Source organism: Sus scrofa, chromosome 1, assembly GCF_054392235.1.
Source record: "Sus scrofa isolate SSC_HxYL_T2T_F1_AM1 chromosome 1, Sscrofa_HxYL_maternal_Yorkshire_Landrace_v2.0, whole genome shotgun sequence".
Classification (NCBI taxonomy): domain Eukaryota; kingdom Metazoa; phylum Chordata; class Mammalia; order Artiodactyla; family Suidae; genus Sus; species Sus scrofa.
Window position 1 is genome coordinate 86,271,739 of NC_139383.1, and position 20,068 is coordinate 86,291,806.

The following is a 20,068-nucleotide window of genomic DNA, read 5'->3' on the forward strand; positions in this document are numbered from 1 at the left end:
TAATTTTTTTCCCTCTTCCATACACTTTCCTTCTGGAGGTAAAAGTGGAGAAGCAGAACAGAGAGGAAAGAAGGAAGAAAAGAACAAAGAGGAAGGGGAAGGCCCACAGAGAGCATCCCAAAGTTGTAACTACTTCAGGAAAGTGGCATAAAATAAACTCTCCGAGGCGATATAAAAAACCGGGGCACTTCTAGTCCCTTTGTGCTATTCAATACCTACTAGCCCTGGGGGCTCGGAACTAAAGGGTAGGAACTCTTCATTGAGGCAAAATAAGTATTGCTATCTCTTCTGATAAACTCAATTAGTGCAGTTCGCCATATTTTTTAGCTTCCTTTTTTTTTTTTTTTTTTTTTTTTTTTTGAACACAGTTATTACATTAAACCATGTAACTCCTTCAGCCAATGAATGGTGAGTGGAAGTAAAGGGTGTCACTTTCAAGGGCTAATTGTAAGAGACAGTGTATGATTTATCAGGCTTTCCCTTTCTGTGTGCCATGGCCACATGAAAGCCCAGGTCTGAGAATAAAAGCAACCCAGAGCAGCATCCTTCTTCCTCCCCCAGAGACAGTGATGAGGAATAGAATGATGTTGTTTAAAGCTATTGCTAACTTGTAGGTTTGCTTGTTACTCAGGTGACAACCTACCCTGATAGATACTTATACTGGTTTAAGTTAATTGTAAAACATGGGCTTTCTCTAGGATTTCCAACAATTGAGATCAAGGAAATAGATTATAAACAAAGACCAACAAAATCAGAAGAAGTGTACACAACAGTACACTTATATAGCAGGGCTGAGACTGCTATTCTTAAAAAGGCCTTCTTGGAGTTCCTGTGGTGGCTCAGAGGGTTAAGAACCTGATATAACATCCGTGAAGATGTGGGTTCAATTCCTAGCCTTGCTCAATGGGTTAAAGATCTGATATTGCCATGAGCTGCAGTGTAGCTCGCAGATGTGGGTCGGATCTGGTGTTGCTGTGGCTGTGGTGTAGGCCTCAGGTGCAATTCCAATTTGACACACCTAGTCTGGGAATTTCCACATGCAGCAGGTGTGGAGGGAAGGAGGAAGGGAGGATCTTCTTGCGAGGCTAGTCCCTGGCTCAGGTCTGGGAACTTAGATTTCATGAAGGTTCCCACCATTACCTACAATAGTGATATAATAACTCCCTGTGCTAAAACTGTGAGGTACAAACAACTTGGTTTATGCTAAATATCTGCTTTCCTTCTGAGTCTGAAATTTAGGCACATACAAGGCAAAGGGTGAGTACATGACCAGCCCTCAGAAAAAACCTAGAGTGCCAAGTCTCCAATGAGCTTCTGTCGAAGAAAACATATTATAGGTTATTGTCACAAACTGTTGCTAGGAAGTCAGGTGCAACCCAGGTGAACCACTGGGAGAGGACCCTGGGACTTAAGTCTTGTTTCCTGTAGACCTGGCTCCGTGAACCTTTTCCGTCTGCTCATCTGGCTTTATGTCCTTTCATTCTATAAGTCACAACCATGAGTATGACTAGATGATAAATCCTGTGAGTTCTCCTAGCAATGCATCAAACTTAGGGGTCTTAGAGACCTCCAACTCAGTAAAAACCATGAGCAGAGCTGAAAAATAAGAAAAAAAATTTTGACTCAAAATCTTTACTGGAGTCACAGATACAGAATGTAAAATTGCTTCTTGTAAAATGTGTAAAATGACTAAAGAAATAAAGGACAGAATCACACATTTGAAGAAGAAACCAAGGAAAAACAGACATATTTGAAAAATAACCAAATGGAATCCTTAAATGTGAAAGAGTTTGAAGATATAATGGGTGAGAATTTTTATTTTTGGCTGTGCCAATGGCATGCAAAAGTTCCCATGCCAGGGAATCAAACCTATGCCACAGCAGCAGTCTGGGCTGCTGAAGTGACAACACCAGAGCCCCAAACTATTCCAGATTTTTTCAGAATCAGTAAGATATGTGACTCCATAGACTTGAAAAGAAATGTGACTCCATAGACTTGAAAAGAATAATATATACCAAACAGGATTAAAAAAAAAAAAAAGAAAAATCAATGACTAGCCATATTTTAGTGAAAGAGTAGATCATAGAAGGTAAAGATCTTAAAAGCAGCCAAAGGAGAAAGGCAAAGGCAGATCACATATCAAAATCATAATCAAAAGGAGAGAAGACTAACAGCAATAATGGAAACCAGGAGAAGGTACAATAATACTGCCAAAGTGCAAAGAGAAAATAATATCAGTTTAGAATTCAGACCCTGAAAAAACAATTTTTTTTTTTTTAAAAGTAAAAACAGGGGTGAATTTAAAATATTTTCAAGGAGCACTGTGGAGCAGCAGGAACCAACATGTAGGTACGATCCCTGGCCTCACTCAGTGGGTTAAGGATCTGGTGTTGTCATGAGCTGTGGTGTAGATCACAGACTCGGCTCAGATCTGGTGTTGCTATGGCTGTGGTATAGGCTGGAGGCTACAGCTCTGATTCAACCCCTAGCCTGGGAACCTCCATATACTGCAGGCATGGTCCTGAATAGAAAAAAAAGTTTCAAGATCTTTTTTTACTTTATCTTGTAAATAGATAATTTTACTATCAGCAGATCTTTGCTAAAAGAATTTTCAAAGCATACTTTGGAAATTTGGAAAGCATTCTAATTTTCAGGGCATACTTCAAAAAGAGAGAGGAAATCATCCCAAAAGAACAGTCTGAAATACAAGGAATATATGAAGTGGTACATATTTCTTGGATTCTAAATAAGTAGTGTTCGTATAAAGTGATTATAGCTTATAGGGTTATAATAGGGTAAAACTATCATACCATAATGCCATATAAATTGTGCTAATGTAGCTGAAATGCAGCAACATCTTTGAATTGCTTGACAAATAAGCTGAGATATTCGTTTGACTTAAATCTTTGTGAAGTTAAAAAAAGCATGGTAAAATTTAAGATTAACCACTAAAACAAAATAAACAAATGAGAAATTCTAAAACTTCTAAGCCTTCAGTGGGAAGAACTATGGGATATAGAAACAAACACAAAACTAGAAAAAACAGACAAAGGAGTTCTCATCGTGGCTCAGAGGAAACAAATTCAACTAAGAACCATGAGGTTGTGGGTTCAATCCCTGGCCTCGCTCAGTGGGTTGAGGATCCAGCATTGCCATAAGCTGTGGTGTAGGTCGCAGACATGGCTCACATCTGGCGTTACTGTGGCTGTGGTATAGGCTGGCAGCTGTAGCTCTGACTGGACCCCTAGCCTGGGAACCTCCATATGTTGCAGGTGCGGCCCTAAAAAGACAAAAGACAAAAGACAAAAAAAAAAAAAAAAAAAAAATTAAAAAAAAAAAGAAAGAAAAAACAGACAAAAAAACAAAGGGAGCACAGAACAAATAGATTAAATAGAAACATAAACATGATGGTAGAAACAAATTTAATATAATCATACTGAATATTAATAGATTAAATTTTTCAGGCAAGAAAGAAATTACCAGTGATTGGATATAAGGTAAAATTCAGGTCATGTTATTTACAAGGGACATTCCTAAAAGGACACAGAAATTAAAGGATATGTATGTATGCATATGAATATATGTATATATGTGTGTGTGCAGACACACACACACACACCAGGCAACTATTCACCAAAAGAAACAATGAAAGGCCACCTTTAATTAATAAATGAATATTTAGAATCAAGAGAATCCCTATGAAATGGTAAACATTATACTTACCAGGAAGATAAAAAATTCTAACTTTGTATGCATCTAGTGAAACAGTCTCAAGATACATAAAGCAAAAATGGACAAAATTTAGCAATCAAAAAATAATACTTTAAACACTGTCATCCTAACTTGATAGTGTAGAAAAAAAAAAAAAAAAGAACAATGAGACACCACAGCACATCTACTAGAGTGGCCAAATTTCTGGAACACTGACACCCAAAGCTGGCAAGAATGTGGAGCAACAGGAACTCTCATTCGCTACTGGAGAGAATGCAAAATGGTACAGCCACTTCGGAAGACAATTTGGCAGTTTCTTACAAAACTAATAACTCTTATCGTACAATCCATCAATCATGCTCCTTGGTAATCATTCAAGGAAGTTGAAAACATATGTCCACACAAAAGCCTACATACAGGTATTTACAGCAGCTTTATTTATAATTGCCAAAATTTGGATGGACTGAATTTGAATGGATAATCTGTGGTACATCCAGACAATGGAATACCATTAGGCACTAAAACGAAATGCGCTCTTGAGCCATGAAAAGACATGGAGATGCCTGTTACTGAGTGAGATGCACATTCTAAGTGAAAGAAGACAATCTAAAAGGCTATATACTATTCACTTCCAACTCTATGAGTCTAGAAATGGAAAAACTATGGAGACAGTAAAAAGACCAGTGGTTGTCAGGGGTAGCGTGGGGTTGACTAGGTGAGATGATGCCCAGAGAATTTGGGGGGCAATGAAAATACTCTTGTAATAGTTTAATGATGGATACATGTTATTATACATTTGTCCAGACCCACAGTATGTGCACCAGCAAGAGTGAACCATAACATATGCTATGGACTCTGGGTGATTATTATAGTGTATCAATGTAGCTCAATAACTGTAACAAAATAAGACTGGTGGAGGATGTTGACATGGGGGAGGCTATGCCTGTGTGGTGGGGGCAGGGGTGAAATGGGAAATCTCTGCATATTCTCAATTTTGCTATGAATCTAAAACTGTTCTAAAAATAAAGTTTTAATAAAAAAGAGTATTGAAATCTAAAGAAAATATTGGGGAAAAGAATACTATATGATAATATCTTTAAGTAATCTGACAGATTGAGACAAATTCTGGGACCACATTTGTAATTATTCATTACCAAGCAGGTCATAACAATGAGGTCATACCTATACAGCCTACATCCCACAATCCCACATTATACTCTGAATACCCCAAACAATAGATACTAGGAAGAATCAAAGGGAGAATTAAAAGTAGTTCTAAAATTCTGCATATTATAAGTGTCATAAAATAAAGATAAATGAGAGTAAGGTCTACTCTCATTTTTCCTTAACCCAATTTTTATTAATTAAGAATTCTGTTGGCTCACCAGCAATATATTTGCTTGAAGAAAACAATTCTGCAATGTTGACATTTTAGTGTCATTTTATACTATACAAAGCCTTATTTACATAGTTCTTGAGAATATATTTCGGTTTTCCACCCACTATCCCAAGTGTGAAGTGATATCAATTACATTGGATTTACAAAGGAGCGTAAAAGAGAAAACAATCTACAATTTAATACACAGCATGACATTAGTGGTTATTTTTACAGTTCCACTGAATTTTTCTGCCAGTGACATTTCAGAGTGAAGCTGAGTAGATTTCCACAGAGAATCAAGAGTATAACAGTCCAAAATATTTTACAGGTGATACCTGACAGTTTATGAGTAGCTGCAAATCATTTTTTCCCCCATTTTTTCCCCAAAGTCTCGGATGATGAAGAGGAATCGTGACTTTCACCACCACTATAGTGCTCATACAAAGTCTGAAATTAAAAAAAAAAAACAAAAAACAACTTTTTCGTAACTTTTAAAACTCAATGTTTTACCATATCAGATGAATAAAGGTAACTCCAAATATTCTAATATGATTTTTTTTTTCTTTGTCTTTTTGCCTTTTCTAGGGCTGCTTCCCACGGCATATGGAGGTTCCCAGGCTAGGGGTCGAATCAAGAGCTGTAGCCGCCAGTCTATACCACAGCCATAGCAATACGGGATCTGAGCCGTGTCTGCAACCTACACCACAGGTCATAGCAATGCTGGATCCTTAACCCACTGAGGGAGGCCAGGGATTGAACCTGCAACCTCATGGTTCCTAGTCAGATTTGCTAACCACTGAGCCACGACGGGAACTCCCACATATTCTAATATGTAACACATTTCTTTCCTCTCCTTATAATTAGGAAATTATTTTATACACTATTGGAGAAAATTTAAAAAATTTTAAACACCTAGCTAGGCCCTGGGAATGAGTTACCATGAAATGCAGATCAATATTTCTGTAAGAAAAGTGTAACATAGCTATTTATAAGCATATGTATGCATCCTCAAGTTCTTCTTGATCCCTTTTTCTTTTTGATGTTTCAACACAACTTTTGTTCATCTTTTATTTTCATTACAGTTGATGTACATATTATACAGCAAACTTTTTAAAAAACTGAAGTATAGTTGACTTACAATGTTGTGTTAATTTCTGGTGTACAGCAAAGTGATTCAGTTATATACATTTTTTTTTTCCATTATGGGTTAATACAAGATATCTTACTTTTTGTTAAATAAAGCCAGTCTTTATTTAAGAAATAAATAAATACACTCATCAGGAAATATTCTGATGTTTAAACTAAAGAACAGAAGATATTTTCAAAAATCATACAATTGTTTTTTTATTTTTATTTTTTTGCTTTTCAGGGACACACTTGTGGCATATGGAGGTTCCAGGCTAGGGTTTGAATTAGAGCTACAGCCACTAGTCTACACCACAGCAACACAGGATCCAAACCGTGAATATGACCTACACCACAGCTCATGGCAATACCAGATCTTTAACCCAGTGAGCTGTAAGGCCAGGGATTGAACCCGCATCCTCATGGATCCTAGTCGGATTCGTTAACCTCCTTGCCATGAAAGGAACTCCATACAATTGTTATATAAATAAAATGGTAGAAATTTAAACATGGAGATATGAAATAGAGAAAAATCAGAACACAAATTTTGTTCAATTCCTAAAGCTATTGATTTAGCTATCAGCACTTGAAAAAAATTGAGAAAAAAATTAACCTTATATCATTTGGATGCAAATACAATGGTGAATATACAGTAAATTCCTCCAAATGTATCCAAGTTTTTAATACCTTAGAATGGTGTTACCGAGCTAAGAGTATTCCCCAAAATTAAGGTATGGATAGAAAGAGGCATTGGGAGACTAGAAGGTTTGAGACATTTGCTTTGAGAAATATATTGACTGCTACTACAGCTTCACGGAAGTCATTACACATGACAAGTCCTATGATTTCTATAAGATGCTTTAAGCAAAAAATTGGATAGGAGAAATGACTTCAAAGGCCAATTTTTTTCTTAAAAAAAAAAAAAGAAATGAATTCAAAAGCTGTGTTAAAAATGGTCCTGATTTAAAAGATTTCTTGGAGTTCCCGTCATGGCATAGAGGAAATTAATCTGACTAGCATCCATGAGGATGCAGGTTCAATCCCTGGCCTCACCCAGTGGGTTAAGGATCCAGTATTGCTGTGAGCTGTGGTGTGGGTTGCAGATGCGGCTCGGACCTGGCGTTGCTGTGGCTGTGGTGTAGGCTGGCAGCTACAGCTCTGATTCGACCCCTAGCCTGGGAAACTCCATATGCGGCAGGAGAGGCCCTAAAAAGCCAAAAAAATGAAAAAGAAAAAAGATTTCTTATTAAATTTATTCCAGTTGAGACCTGACAGCAATCCTTTGAATGTAATTTATATGACAATCCATGTTCAGTTGTGCTGTCTGAACAATAAGAATGTAAATCAAATTAATCTATATTTGTCAAAAAGCATGTAAAGTATCTAAATAGAGAAATACATAGTTAATCTGATGATTGGGCCATCTTTTCTTTGGATTATCTGTTTAAAGTATCTAAGTCACTAAACTATACAAAACAATTCAAATTAGCATAGACAGAGATTAGACAGACTTACTTTAGCAGCTTTCAAAATCGAGTTAGGAGAATTCAGGCCAACAAGTTGGCCCAGGACATATTTCATTTCTTCAGTGGTTCCCTTAGCCATTTGGTTACCTGTAAAAAATATATGTATAATCAATAACACACTGGTATCAAACAAGAAAGTATAAGCTCATTTATAAATATGTATTCTGCTAAAAAGCACAAAAACTACCAAGCATGTAATTTATGCTAGGATAAGTAAAAATGAATGCTAGCAAGTAAAGAGGCAATTTCATTTATTTTCGTATTTGTCATTAAGGAAGGAGGCAGGCAGGAAAAGAGTAGCCAAAAGACTGTTTATATCAGCAGTCTGGTAATAAACTTATTTATTTTTTGCAGTCATAATATTAATTTCTTATTATTAAAGTATAATTAATTGACAATATTTCTTCAAGTTCTGTTGTACAGCAGTGACCCAATCACACAGTTCCCTGTGCTGTACAGTTCGGCCCATTGCCCATCCATTCCAAATATAACAGTTTGCATCCCAAAAACCCCCAAAATGCCCACCCATCCCACTCCCTCCCATTTCCCCCCAGGGAACCCCAATAAACTTATCTTTAAATAAGTACCTGGATGAGTTTGAATCTGAACATATGGATGTGCCAGAAGCTCAGGGATGGATATCCTCTTTTTAGGATCTCTTATTAAACAACACTATAAAAATAAAGATTAATTAAAAAAATAAAGCAAGTTTTCTTATACAATATTGATAAAATATTCTTCTAGACTGCATATTACAGAAGCTGCTTTCTAAAGAGCCTACTTAGAAATGGCAAGATTATTTTACAGGTTATTTTTAAAAAATCCCCAAGTATTCCTAAGGTTTAAAATATTTTCAAAAAGTATTTAGGAGTTCCCTTCGTGGCTCAGTGGAAACAAGTTTAACTAGCATCCAGAAGGATGCAGGTTTGATCCCTGGCCTCATTCAGTGGCTTGGGGACCTGGTGTTGCCATGAGCTTTGGTGTAGGCTGCAGACGAGGCATGGATCCCACGTTGTTGTAGCTGCGGCGGAGGCTGGCAGCTATAGCTCAGATTCAGCCCCAGCCTGGGAACCTATGTATGCTGTAAGTAAGTAAGTAAATAAATAAATAAAATAAAAAGTATTTAATTTTCATATTTGTAATTAGTATTAAATATTGGAAGTATTAATAGCATTTAATACTAATTCAGTCAGCAATTCCTTTCAACAGACCAGTTATATCTAAGACGATTACATAATCCCAATCATTTCAGTTATTTTTTAAGTAAACAAATAGTATATGAAACATAATTCTTCTCTATTGATAGAGTATTAACATTACCTTTAATACATCTTGAAGATCCTTCTCTGGAATATCAGGAAATTCAATTTCATGATTAGGGTCAATTATGGCATGTAATTTAGAAATCTGATTAATTATATGCTGAAATGGTGTTTTCCCGTAAGTCATATAGTACAAAATGCAACCCAAGGACCAAACATCACTTTTGGGGCTTATCTAAGTTTAAAAAAAAAAAAAAAAAAAAAAAAGAGCAAGTTACTGCTATTTTAATATAAAATTAAAATAATATTATACACACACATATAAATACACCCTAATATTTAAAATCACAACTAAACCTCAATAAATGTGTAAGAATTAGATTATGTTCATGGCAAAACATCCTTTTCTAGTTTTTATTACATTTGGTTATTTTATCAAAATAAATGAAGTTCATATTAAATCTTTCAACAAACTCAAAATTAAAATATCCCAACTAAACTGTTACATTCTTGTCAGCCTGTGAAAATACAAAACTAAAAACAATAACTGCAAATTTCAAATTTACTTGTTTTCCCCCAAATTATTAGATTACAATAAATTTTTATATAAATTATTCATATGTTAAAAAGGTTATTTAAACTGAGCTATCTTAAACCCAAGAACACAAACTATAGAGCCAGGCTGGGCTAAGCTTGAATCCTGGCTTTCTCACAAAGGTATTTAAACTGAGCTAGCTTAAACCCAAGAACACAAACTATTTAGCCAGACTGGGCTGGGCTGGAATCCTGGCTTTCTCACTAGTTGGTAATTCTACACATCTGTTTTACCTCTAAAACAGAAATAATAAAAATACATTGTTGTGGACATTAAATGATATAAACATGAGGTATGGGTAAGCATAAAGAATAGTTTCTGGTTATAATATGTACTCAATAAATATTATTATTAAATGTTCCATGTATTAAATAATCTCATTAGAAATAATGCAATATTATAATAATTACCTTTGACTTTAAAAAGAACATGATTAAGAACAAACACATCAGTGAGCATAAAAAGAATGGCTAAATTCCTTTTAACCACATGCTCTACACAAAGGATTAATCTAAACCAAATGAAACACATAGGTAGAAGAAAAAAACAGATGTATATAACCAAATCCAAAAAAGAAGAAAAAGGGAAAAGAAAGCAGAGACAGAATATTAATATTAGAAAAATAGAACATGACAAAATATTTCTACCACAAGAGAGAAAGCCATTTCATAGTGATAAAAAGTATAATTAATGAAGAGAAGGTAGTTATGAACTTCTATGCATTGAAACCACATTTAATAGAACTAGATTAAGCAAAAACTTTATTAAAGTCTTTGAAGGGGGGAGGATTTTAATATGCCTTTTGGTACATGACAGATAAATTAGATCCCATTATCCAAACACAAAGAAAACTGAAAATTAAAAAAAAAAGAACCTTCTCTTCCTCCACTTGGAAATTTAAGTATTTCTAAATGCTAATCATGGACTCAGAATTTCAGATTCTGGGAAAAAGGCAGTGGGGTTTGTCAGACTCTCCAAATCCCCAGATAAGACAGAGCAGTGTGGTGGCAAAGCCATACACATCTGGAAAATATCTACAATAAAACCAGAACGTGAATGGAGACAAATCCCCAACAGCCACAAGTCCTGCAAGGCAGAGGCATCTGCAGCAGAGGGAATGACCTCAGAATAGTAACCTCAGAACAGCAACCGCGAGGAACCAACAAGCATTCACTGGAAAGAACAGAGCTAGACTGGGAGGGGTTTTGAGCCCTTCTACAGCAGGGACTACCTCACATGTTGAGATAAAAATATCTTCTATTCAGTACCACTAAAGTCACTGGGTAGCAGGTGATTCAGTTGAATTGAGATTTACCAATACTACATACTAAGTTGACAAATGGAAAAAAAACCTAAATACTACACATAGTTCAAAATAAATTTAAAGTAAAACTGAATGAAACAATTTAAATGCCGAAAATTAGAAATTTTGGAAATTGATGAAAATGGGAAACACTACTGTAAAACCTACAAGTACCAGCTAAAGTAAAAACTCAAAGTAAAATTTAGTTGTAATTTTAAATTATAGAGAATACTAAAATTAAACTAGTAATTATTTAAATACGGAAGCTAGGAAAAAACGTAAGGGGAATATAAATAATAAGGATAAAAGTAGAAAATAATTAGAGAGTAAATGAAATTAGAATTAATAAATAAAATCAAGACCTGGGTCTTTAAAATTAACACTCCATGGCAGGTCTAATCAAGAAAAAGAAAAAAGAGACAAATCTAAATGTTAAAAGGGAAGCTAAAAAGATATAAAAAGAATTTTTTGGAGTTCCCGTCGTGGCGCAGTGGTTAACGAATCCGACTAGGAACCACGAGGTTGCGGGTTCGGTCCCTGCCCTTGCTCAGTGGGTTAACGATCTGGAGTTGCCGTGAGCTGTGGTGTAGGTTGCAGACGCAGCTCGGATCCTGCGTTGCTGTGGCTCTGGCGTAGGCCCGTGGCTACAGCTCCGATTGGACCCCTAGCCTGGGAACCTCCATATGCTGCGGGAGCGTCCCAAAGAAATAGCAAAAAGACAAAAAAAAAAGAATCTTTTATAAGAGAGACTAGGTGGCATAATTTTGTGCCAGCTATTTGAAAAGATATTTAGAAGTCACATTTTTCTCAGAAGGAAAATTTAATTTTGTAAATAAAAGCATATTTATTGTTGTTTCTAGGTGAATAATGTACTAAGTGCTTTAATCCTCAATTACTTTTATGGGGCAAAGGCAGGGGGTGGGGATACACCCACCATACATGGAAGTTCCCAGACCAAGGATCAAACCTGAGCTACAGCAGTGACATTGCCAAATCCTTAACCACTAGGCTACCAGAGAACTCCCTCAATTACTTTTAAAATAGGTACTGTTTGGGAGATCCCACTGAGGCGAATGGAAAGGAATCCAACTAGTATCCGTGAGGACGCAGGTTCCATCCCTGGCCTCACTCAGTGGGTTAAGGATCCAGCATTGCCATGAGCTATGTTGTAGGTCGAAGATGCAGCTCGGATCCCGTGTTGCTGTGGCTGTGGGGTAGGCTGGCAGCTGCAGCTCCAATTCAACTCCTACCCTGGGAACTTCCATATGCCGCAGGTGCAGCCCTAAAAAGCAAAAATAAATAAATAAATAAATAAAAGCACAATATTAAAAGAACAATCTCAAATCAATGAAGGATGAAACTGAATCCCATGACAGTCTGCTTAATAAGGCAAAGTCTGTGTAATGGCCTAAAAAAGGAGTCTATTCCCCCCTGGTGTCAGATAAGTGGGATATAAATAACTTTTACAGTACCTTTGATTTGGATTTCCCATTCTCTCTTGAGGAAGACATATCTTTGATTGCTTCTGGTGGCATATAATTAACTGTACCGACCTACTTGCCAAATCACAGAAAATACAAATCAACGAAAACACTTCCTTCTGCTTTAGATTTTTTTAAATGTGAATACCAGATTCTTAGGAATTTGCATAACTACAAATTTCAGTAATAATTTGAGAAACTCAAATAACTGACAAAAATATCAAGACAAATTTCTTCACAATTCCAGCAAATTAAGTTAGAGTCACAATCAGAAAACTGACTCCTGAGAATGCTGAGCTATTCCTATGATTTTGGTGGGCAGCTACCGTAAAACTTTCCAGGATAAAATTAATGACCATAAACTTGAAGGAACTGAGCAATCATTTCTGTACTAGAAAAGACCCAGAATAATTTGTTTGTTTTACTTTTCAGGGTGGCAAGTGCAGCATATAGAAATTCCCGGGCTGGCGGTTGAACTGGAGCTGCAGCAGCTGGCCTACGCCACATCCAGAGCAGCGCCAGATCTGAGCCATGTCTGTGATCTACACCACAGCTTACGGAAACGCCAGATCCTCAACCCACTGATGGAGGCCATGAATGAACCCACATCCTCATGGATGCTAGCTGCGTTCATTACAATAGGAACTCCCAGAATAATTTTTTAAATAAATCAATCAACTGCAAGTCTAGCTTTCTCTCCAAGTACTGTCTGGGCCTGTGTCCAAATAGAGATGGGATGGGCATCTAAACCATGCTAGAGTTTCCACGGTAGGTTACGACAAGCTTACAATGCGTTCATTTCACCCTAAAATGGTTTTGCTTTCAAACACAGAATACTTGCACTTCAGAGTCTTGCCATAGAAGGTATCTTCAAGGTGATTTATGACTAAATGTTCAGTCATATTTTTGATATAAAAAAGAAGTGATTGTTAAACAGAATTGTTTGAAGGGTGAACTGCTCATCTACTCTTTAAAAAATCTAGTTCCTGTCGTGGCACAGTGGTTAACGAATCGGACTAGGAACCATGAGGTTGTGGGTTCGATCCCTGGCTTTGCTCAGTGGGTTAAGGATCCGGCATTGCTGTGAGCTGTGGTGTGGGCCGCAGATGCGGCTTGGATCCTGCGTTGCTGTGGCTCTGGCGTAGGCCAGTGGCTATAGCTCCAATGAGACCCCTAGCCAGGGAACCTCCCTATGCCGCGGGAGCAGCTCAAACTCCTAGGTTTAAGGCAGATCCACATCAGAAATCTGTAAACATGGAACACATCTCCTTGGCTCCAAGCAGGATGCTTTTCAGTCCTTCTTTGGTTGTCATCATCTCAGTTTTTATGGTGACAATTTTATCTGAAACTGGAATTCTCTTTGGCTGCTACCAGGAAAATGAGACAAAGTTTCAAGTGAATTTCAGGTAATGACTATGAAGATTTCCAAGGCAGGTATTACTGCTTCTCTTCCTTAACTACAGGAAAAGCATTCAAAATTGCTGGATATATTTCTAGCGGATCTTGACTTTCTCCACTAAATTGTGTTAATTGTGGTTTTGGTTTGTTTTTATAGTTATAGGATCTATACTTATAAAAGGCTTCAAATTCTTTGAAAAATGAGATAGGAAAAAATAAAATCCTCATTCGCAAAATAATACTTCATAAGTGAAAAGGAACTGAACTCTACTGTGTGCTAACCAGCCATTCATTACCTGAGAGTCTTTAATGATACTTGTTGTATCTGGTTGCATTTGGTTTGCAATCCCAAAATCAATTAGCTTTAGCATCCCATCAACTATCAGAAAGTTAGCAGGTTTCAGATCACTGTGAATGATACCTTCAAAATCAAAATCCAATATAATATTAGACCACGTAAAACATTCCAAGTACAAAAAAAATTCAAAAACTACTTACCAAGTTGATTCCTTTAGTCAATCAAATTAAATATTCATTTATAATATATTCTACAAATATAGACTATATAGAACATACATCTGCTATGTGCCAGGCACTTTTCTAAGTTTGTTGCTTGTATTAAATCATTTAAACCTCATGCCAATGCCAAGGTAAGTGCTAGTACTAGCCCCATTTTCAGTTGAGGAAACAAAGGCAGAGTTTGAGCAATTTGTTCAAGATCACATGGCCTAGGTAAGAATATCACGAGTTGAACCCAGGCCATCTGGCTTCAGAGTTTATGCTTTTAACAACCACTCTGACTGCAAGAGAGCACCATAAAGGACACTGCCACACGGCAGGACCTGACTCCTCCATCCCTACAGCCTGATCACTGGTGTATCATCTTTTAACTTAAAGGAAGGGAGATACAAGGAGACAATTTACAATTATCTACATTATAGTTAGTTAAAATAGGATAAGGATGAAAAAATGCTCAACACCACTAATTATTAGAGAAATTCAAATCAAAACTACTATGAAGTACCACCTCACACCTGACAGAATGGCCATCATTAATAAGTCCACAAATAACAAATGCTGAAGAGGGTGTGGAGAAAAGGGTACCCTCCTACACTGTTGGTGGGAATGTAAATTGGTACAACAACTATGGAAAACAGTATGGAGATACCTCAGAAAACTAAATATAGAACTACCATATGACCGAGTAATCCCACTCTTGGGCATATACCTGGACAAAACTTTCCTTGAAAAAGATACATGGCACCCATATGCTCATTGCAGCATACTCACAATAGCCAAGACATGGAAACAACCTAAATGTCCATTGACAGATGAATGGAGTAAGAAGATGTGGTATATACATACAATGGAATACTACCCAGTCATAAAAAAGAACAGAATAATGTCATTTGCAGCAACATGGATGGAACTAGAGATTCTCATACTAAGTGACATAAAGTCAGAAAGAGAAAGACAAATACCGTAAGATATCCCTTATATCTGGAATCTAATATATGGCACAAATGAATCTTTCCACAGAGAAGAAACTCAGGGACTTGGAGAAAAGACTTGCGGATGTCAAGGGGGAGAGGGAGGGAGTGGGATGGACTGGGAGTCTGGGGTTAATAGATGCAAACTATTGCATTTGGAGTGGATAAGCAATGAGATTCTGCTGTAGAGCACAAGGAACTATATCTAGTCTGTATTATGGAACATGACGGAAGTTAACGTGAAAAAAATAATGTATATATGCGTGTGACTGGGTCACTTTGCTGTATAGTAGAAATTGACAGAACACTGTAAACCAACTATAATGGAAAAAATAGAAATCATTAAAGAAAAACTAAGGATAAAGTATAGGCAAAGAAATCCTAAAAAAAACCCTGAGTCTAAATGTGTAAAAAGCCAAACCTGAATGTAGAGCTAACAGTTAAAAATAATTAAAAGCAACTCCATACAAGATACATAATACATAATGACTAGGGTAATGAGTGAAATAAACATCTCAGATTTTTAGGATGCCTGACTCCAAAGTCTCAGATCTACTATGATCCAAGTATTTAGAGACCCAGGACTATGGACTATGTTATACTGATACAGATATATTTTGCATTAGGAATGTGTGGATTTGATATCCTTTGGTTAACAGCATTTGAAAGAAATAGTTTTGTCCCTTCATTTTCACTAAATAAAATTCCAAACATTTAGTTTTAAGTAAAGGTGCTGAATAAGTCTAAAGTTGCCAATAACCAATACCTTAAAATTATAGAGGTAGTTCTCTAAGATAGCATATTAACGGCTATTTTAATTTTATATATGAAGAGATTTTAAAATACCATGTTGATGAATTGTGTAAACTGCCTCCAACATATTTTTCCAGTAACTCTTGCGTTCCCATGGATTGATAGATTTCTTCTTTTTAAGCCAACTATTGAGATCAATATTTCCACACTCCATTACCATGTAGATGTACTGGTCTGTGATTTCGCTGCCATTAAGAACAAACAAAAACAACAGAACAATAAATGGTTAGGCATAGCATACTATTAAGCTTTATCTTAAGAATTAAAGCCTCCGCCCAAATTTTCCTTTTAAATTAAAAAAATTCTTACTAATCATAAAGTCGGATGATCTTATCACTGTGCTGTTGTAGTTTATTCAGATAAGCAATTTCATTCCGGTAACTATCAATTGTTTGGCTGTCTGCTTCTTCTAAGTTCACATACTTTATAGCATGTATCTGTTTCTTTTCATTCAACACCTGAAATACCTATAGAGTAGAACAAAGGAAAAAGTTTATAATACACTACATACTGTCACAATATCTCCACATTTATTAGAAACTTAGGTTAAGAATTGTTGATGTGAATAAAAGGTCTGGGCTTATTTTGAGTATAGAAAAAAAAAAAACATGTTAGGAGAGTAAAGTATATTCTCAACGGCTGATGAAAATTGGCATTCAGTAACTCAAAGGTGTAAACCTAAAACGTTTTCATATCAACATATTAAGAATGGTAATTTGAATTTCACACACATTCATGACACTGTTAGATGGCTTAACTGGGGGAAAAAAAGAAAAAGACACTGAAAAATGCTATGAAAAGGGGAGAAAGAAGGAACGAAGGAAGGAAGGAAGGAAGAAAGAAAAAGAAGGTAAGGAAGGAAAAGGCTAAGGAAGACTGAGAGCTGTAACAGTCAATTCACTTCACAGATGGTATTTATTCCATTGTGCGTGGAGTTGACAATTTCATTCATGTAGTAGAAAATATTTAAAAATAGGTACTGGAGTTCTCTGGGGGCCTAGTGGTTAAGGATTTGGTGTTGTCTCTGCTGTGTCTTAGGTTTGATCCCAGGCCCAGGAACTTTTCACATGCTGTGTGCATGGCCAAATCAAACAAACAAAAAAATTTAAAAATTGGTACTAATTGTAAGCTATCAGTACATTTGGTTGTAAAAAGTAGATCAGGTCCAATTTTCAAAATGGAGTTGATAGGAATAACATGATTCTGTATGCAGGTTGAGCTCCAGGTCAAACTGCTCTGGCTATAATGACAGCCAACTTCCAAGCAATATTGATAGGGCCAATAATACATTTCAAAAACACTGCTAATGTGCCTAACTTTCAGGAAACATGCAGTAGGGGTAGGGCTTCAAAAATGTGAGAATTCAGACACAAAATGCAGGTGTAAGCAAAAAAAAATATTCATTTATATCTTTTGACACACTGAAGTGAGACATCATTTATTTAAAAGCCAATTAAGGAAAAACTTACAGCCTAGAATACTCTATCCAGCAAGAATATCATTTAAAACAGAAAGGGAAATATGGAATTTCTCCAACAAACAAAAACTAAGAGTATAGCAATACTAAACCCATTCTATAAGAAATACTGAAAGGGCTTCTCTAAATAAAAATAAAAAAAAAAGAAGTGAGAAGAAATAGGATGGAGGAAACCACAATTGCAAAGCAATCACTTAAATCAGCCAGCATACAGATCTAAAAGAGGAAAACAAACAAACAAAAAAAAAAAACCTACTGTAAAAGTGATGATTAACATAGGAATAACAAAAGGACAAACATGAAGATGTTAAAAAAGAATTTCAAAATCATAGAATGTGGGGAAGGAAAATAAGAAAGTCTAGTCTCTCTCTCTTTTTTAATAATGTGTTTGAGGTTTTATGACTATCAGGCTAAAGCAAGCAGATACAGGAAGGGGTTAACATACTTAAAAAAAAGGGCAACCACAAATCAAAATCAAACATTACATTCACAAAAAGTAAAAAGAAAAGTACACAAGCATAAAATAAATGGAAACCATCCAACCACAAAAAAGAAAGGAACAAAGGAGAAACAGATTCAACTGGAAAACAAGGTTTAAAATGGCAATAAGTATTTATCAATAATTACCTTAAATGTCAATGGACTGAATGCTCTAATCAAAATACATAAAGTGTCAGATTGGATAAAAAGGCAAAAACCTACAATCTGCTGTCTACAAGAGACTCACCTTAGGGCAAAGGACACATATAAACTGAAAATGAGGGGATGGGAAAAGATATTTCATGCCAATGGACAAGACAAGAAAGCAGGAGTTGCAATATTCATATCAGACAAAATAGACTTTAAAATGAAGGCCATAAAAAAAGACAAAGGACACTATTTAATAGTAAAAGTATCCATTCAAGAGGATATTACAATCATCAATATATATGCCCCTAATATAAGAGCACCCAAATACACACAGCAAATACTAACAGACATAAAAGGGGAAACTGATGGGAATACAATAATAGTAGGAGACTTTAACACTGCACTCACGTCAATGGACAGATCCTCCAGACAGAAAATCAATAAAGCAACAGAGATTCTAAATGACGTAACAGAAAAGTTAGACTTAATCTACATTTTCAGGACATTACATCCAAAAAATCAGCATATGCATTCTTCTCAAGTGCACATGGGACATTCTCAAGTATCAATCACATTGGGGCATTAAACTAACCTCAACAAATTTAACAGTGTAGAAATTATTTCAAGTTTCATCTCTGACCAGAATGGCATGAAACTAAAAATCAACCACAGGAAAAGAAATGAGAAAAAACTGACTACATGGAGACTAAACAATGTGCTACTAAAAAACCCATGGGTCACTGAAGAAATCAAAAGGAGATTAAAAAATACCTCGAGAAAAATGATCATGAATATACAACTATTCAAAATCTATGGGATGCCATAAAAGCAGTGCTCATAGGGAAATTCATAGTGATACAGGCCTTCCTCAAAAAAGAGGAAAAATCTCAAATAGACAACTTAACCCATCACTTAAAGGAATCAGAAAAAGAAGAACAAACAAATCCTAAAGTCAGCAGAAGGAAGGAAATCATAAAGATCAGAGAGGAAATCCATAAACTCGAGATTAAAAAAACAATAGAAAAAAAAAATCAATAAAACCAAGAGCTAGTTCTTTGAAAAGTTAAACAAAATTGACAAACCTCTGGCCAGACTCACCAAAAAAGGGTGAAAAAAACAGCAAATAAACAAAATAAAAAATAAAAAAGGAGAAGTCACAACAGATACTGCAGAAATACAAAAAACCATAAGAGAATACTATGAACAATTATATGCCAGTGAATTTGACAACATAGAAGAAATGGACAACTTTCTAGAGACTTACTGCCTGAGAAAACTGAATCAAGAAGAAATAGATCAACTGAATAGACTGATCACTAGAAATGAAATTTAATATGTCATAAAAACACTCCCTACAAATGAAAGTCCAAGACCAGATGGCTTCACAGGCGAATTCTACCAAACATACAAAGAGGAACTTATACTCATCCTCCTTAAACTTTTTCAAAAGGCTGAAGAGGAAGGAACACTCACAAATACATTCTATGAAGCCACCATCACCCTAATTCCAAAACCAGACAAAGATAACCACCAAAAAAGAAAACTATAGACCAATATCTTTGATGAACATAGACACAAAAATTCTCAACAAAATTTAAGCCAACCGAATCCAACAACATATAAAAAAGATCATACACCACGACCAGGTGGAATTCATCCCAGGGCACAAGGATGGTTCAACATACACAAATACATCAGCGTCATATACCACATGAACAAAAGAAAAGTCAAAAACCACATGATCATCTCAATAGATGCAGAAAAAGCATCTGACAAAAATCCATTCATGATCAAAACTCTTACCAAAGTGGGTATAGAGGAAACATTCCTTAACATAATTAAAGCCATTTATGACAAACCCACAACAAATGTAATACTC

The 20,068-nt window shown here is 35.8% G+C and overlaps 1 protein-coding gene across 8 annotated transcripts in view; it reads right to left on the reverse strand.

The window, feature by feature from the left end:
- Nucleotides 1-4,125: 4,125 nt before the first annotated feature.
- The window catches only part of TTK (TTK protein kinase), a 48,293-nt gene continuing 32,350 nt past the window's right edge, over nucleotides 4,126-20,068 (reverse strand). For all 8 annotated transcript variants that reach the window (XM_084964357.1, XM_021092069.2, XM_084964351.1 and 5 more), the window contains 8 exons: nucleotides 16,392-16,549; nucleotides 16,116-16,267; nucleotides 14,076-14,200; nucleotides 12,373-12,453; nucleotides 9,061-9,237; nucleotides 8,328-8,412; nucleotides 7,730-7,827; nucleotides 4,126-5,536 (listed from right to left, as the gene is read on the reverse strand). In XM_084964357.1, coding sequence (XP_084820483.1) covers nucleotides 5,450-5,536; nucleotides 7,730-7,827; nucleotides 8,328-8,412; nucleotides 9,061-9,237; nucleotides 12,373-12,453; nucleotides 14,076-14,200; nucleotides 16,116-16,267; nucleotides 16,392-16,549 — 963 coding nt within the window. In that variant the 3' untranslated portion in view covers nucleotides 4,126-5,449. The remainder of the gene's footprint in view (nucleotides 5,537-7,729; nucleotides 7,828-8,327; nucleotides 8,413-9,060; nucleotides 9,238-12,372; nucleotides 12,454-14,075; nucleotides 14,201-16,115; nucleotides 16,268-16,391; nucleotides 16,550-20,068) is intronic.